Raw genomic sequence first — 350 nt, 5'->3', positions numbered from 1 at the left:
GGCGCCGGCGGGGGCTGGGGCGCAGGTCCCGGCCGCCGTGTCTCCCCCAGCGCGAGCGGGGACGAGGTCGAGCCCTGCATTGGGGCCAGCACGGGCTTTTGCGGGGGTTTAAGGACGACGCTTTGCGTCCGAAGCCAAACCAGCCAAGTCCATGCCAGAGCCGTAGGCGGCTGCGCCCACCCGAGGCCTCACGTGTCCAAGGCCCATGGCAGGCTCCGAGGCGGGGCCAGGCCCGGGACGCCCCCGAGGCTCGCCCCACGGCCGCAGCAGCCAGCTGGAGAGAAGTGTCCCCAGACAGCCGAAACCTCCCCACTCGGAACACGACCCCGGCGGGCCAGGAAGGGGGCAAC

At 72.9% G+C, this 350-nt stretch overlaps 2 protein-coding genes across 2 annotated transcripts in view; both read left to right on the top strand.

Moving 5' to 3' along the window:
• Positions 1–166, top strand: part of RELB (RELB proto-oncogene, NF-kB subunit) — a 6,355-nt gene extending 6,189 nt beyond the window's left edge. The window contains exon 10 of the mRNA XM_014524145.2: positions 114–166. Coding sequence (XP_014379631.1) covers positions 114–166 — 53 coding nt within the window. The remainder of the gene's footprint in view (positions 1–113) is intronic.
• Positions 167–205: 39 nt separating this feature from the next.
• CLASRP (CLK4 associating serine/arginine rich protein) overlaps positions 206–350 on the top strand; it is a 14,608-nt gene continuing 14,463 nt past the window's right edge. Inside the window, exon 1 of the mRNA XM_025214313.1 lies at positions 206–333. Within this exon, the coding sequence (XP_025070098.1) occupies positions 206–333 (128 nt within the window). The remainder of the gene's footprint in view (positions 334–350) is intronic.

This window comes from Alligator sinensis, unplaced genomic scaffold (assembly GCF_000455745.1).
Source record: "Alligator sinensis unplaced genomic scaffold, ASM45574v1 scaffold107_3, whole genome shotgun sequence".
NCBI classification, from domain to species: domain Eukaryota; kingdom Metazoa; phylum Chordata; order Crocodylia; family Alligatoridae; genus Alligator; species Alligator sinensis.
The sequence above is the reverse complement of the archived record's forward strand: the minus strand, read 5'-3'. Positions and strand labels throughout refer to the sequence as shown.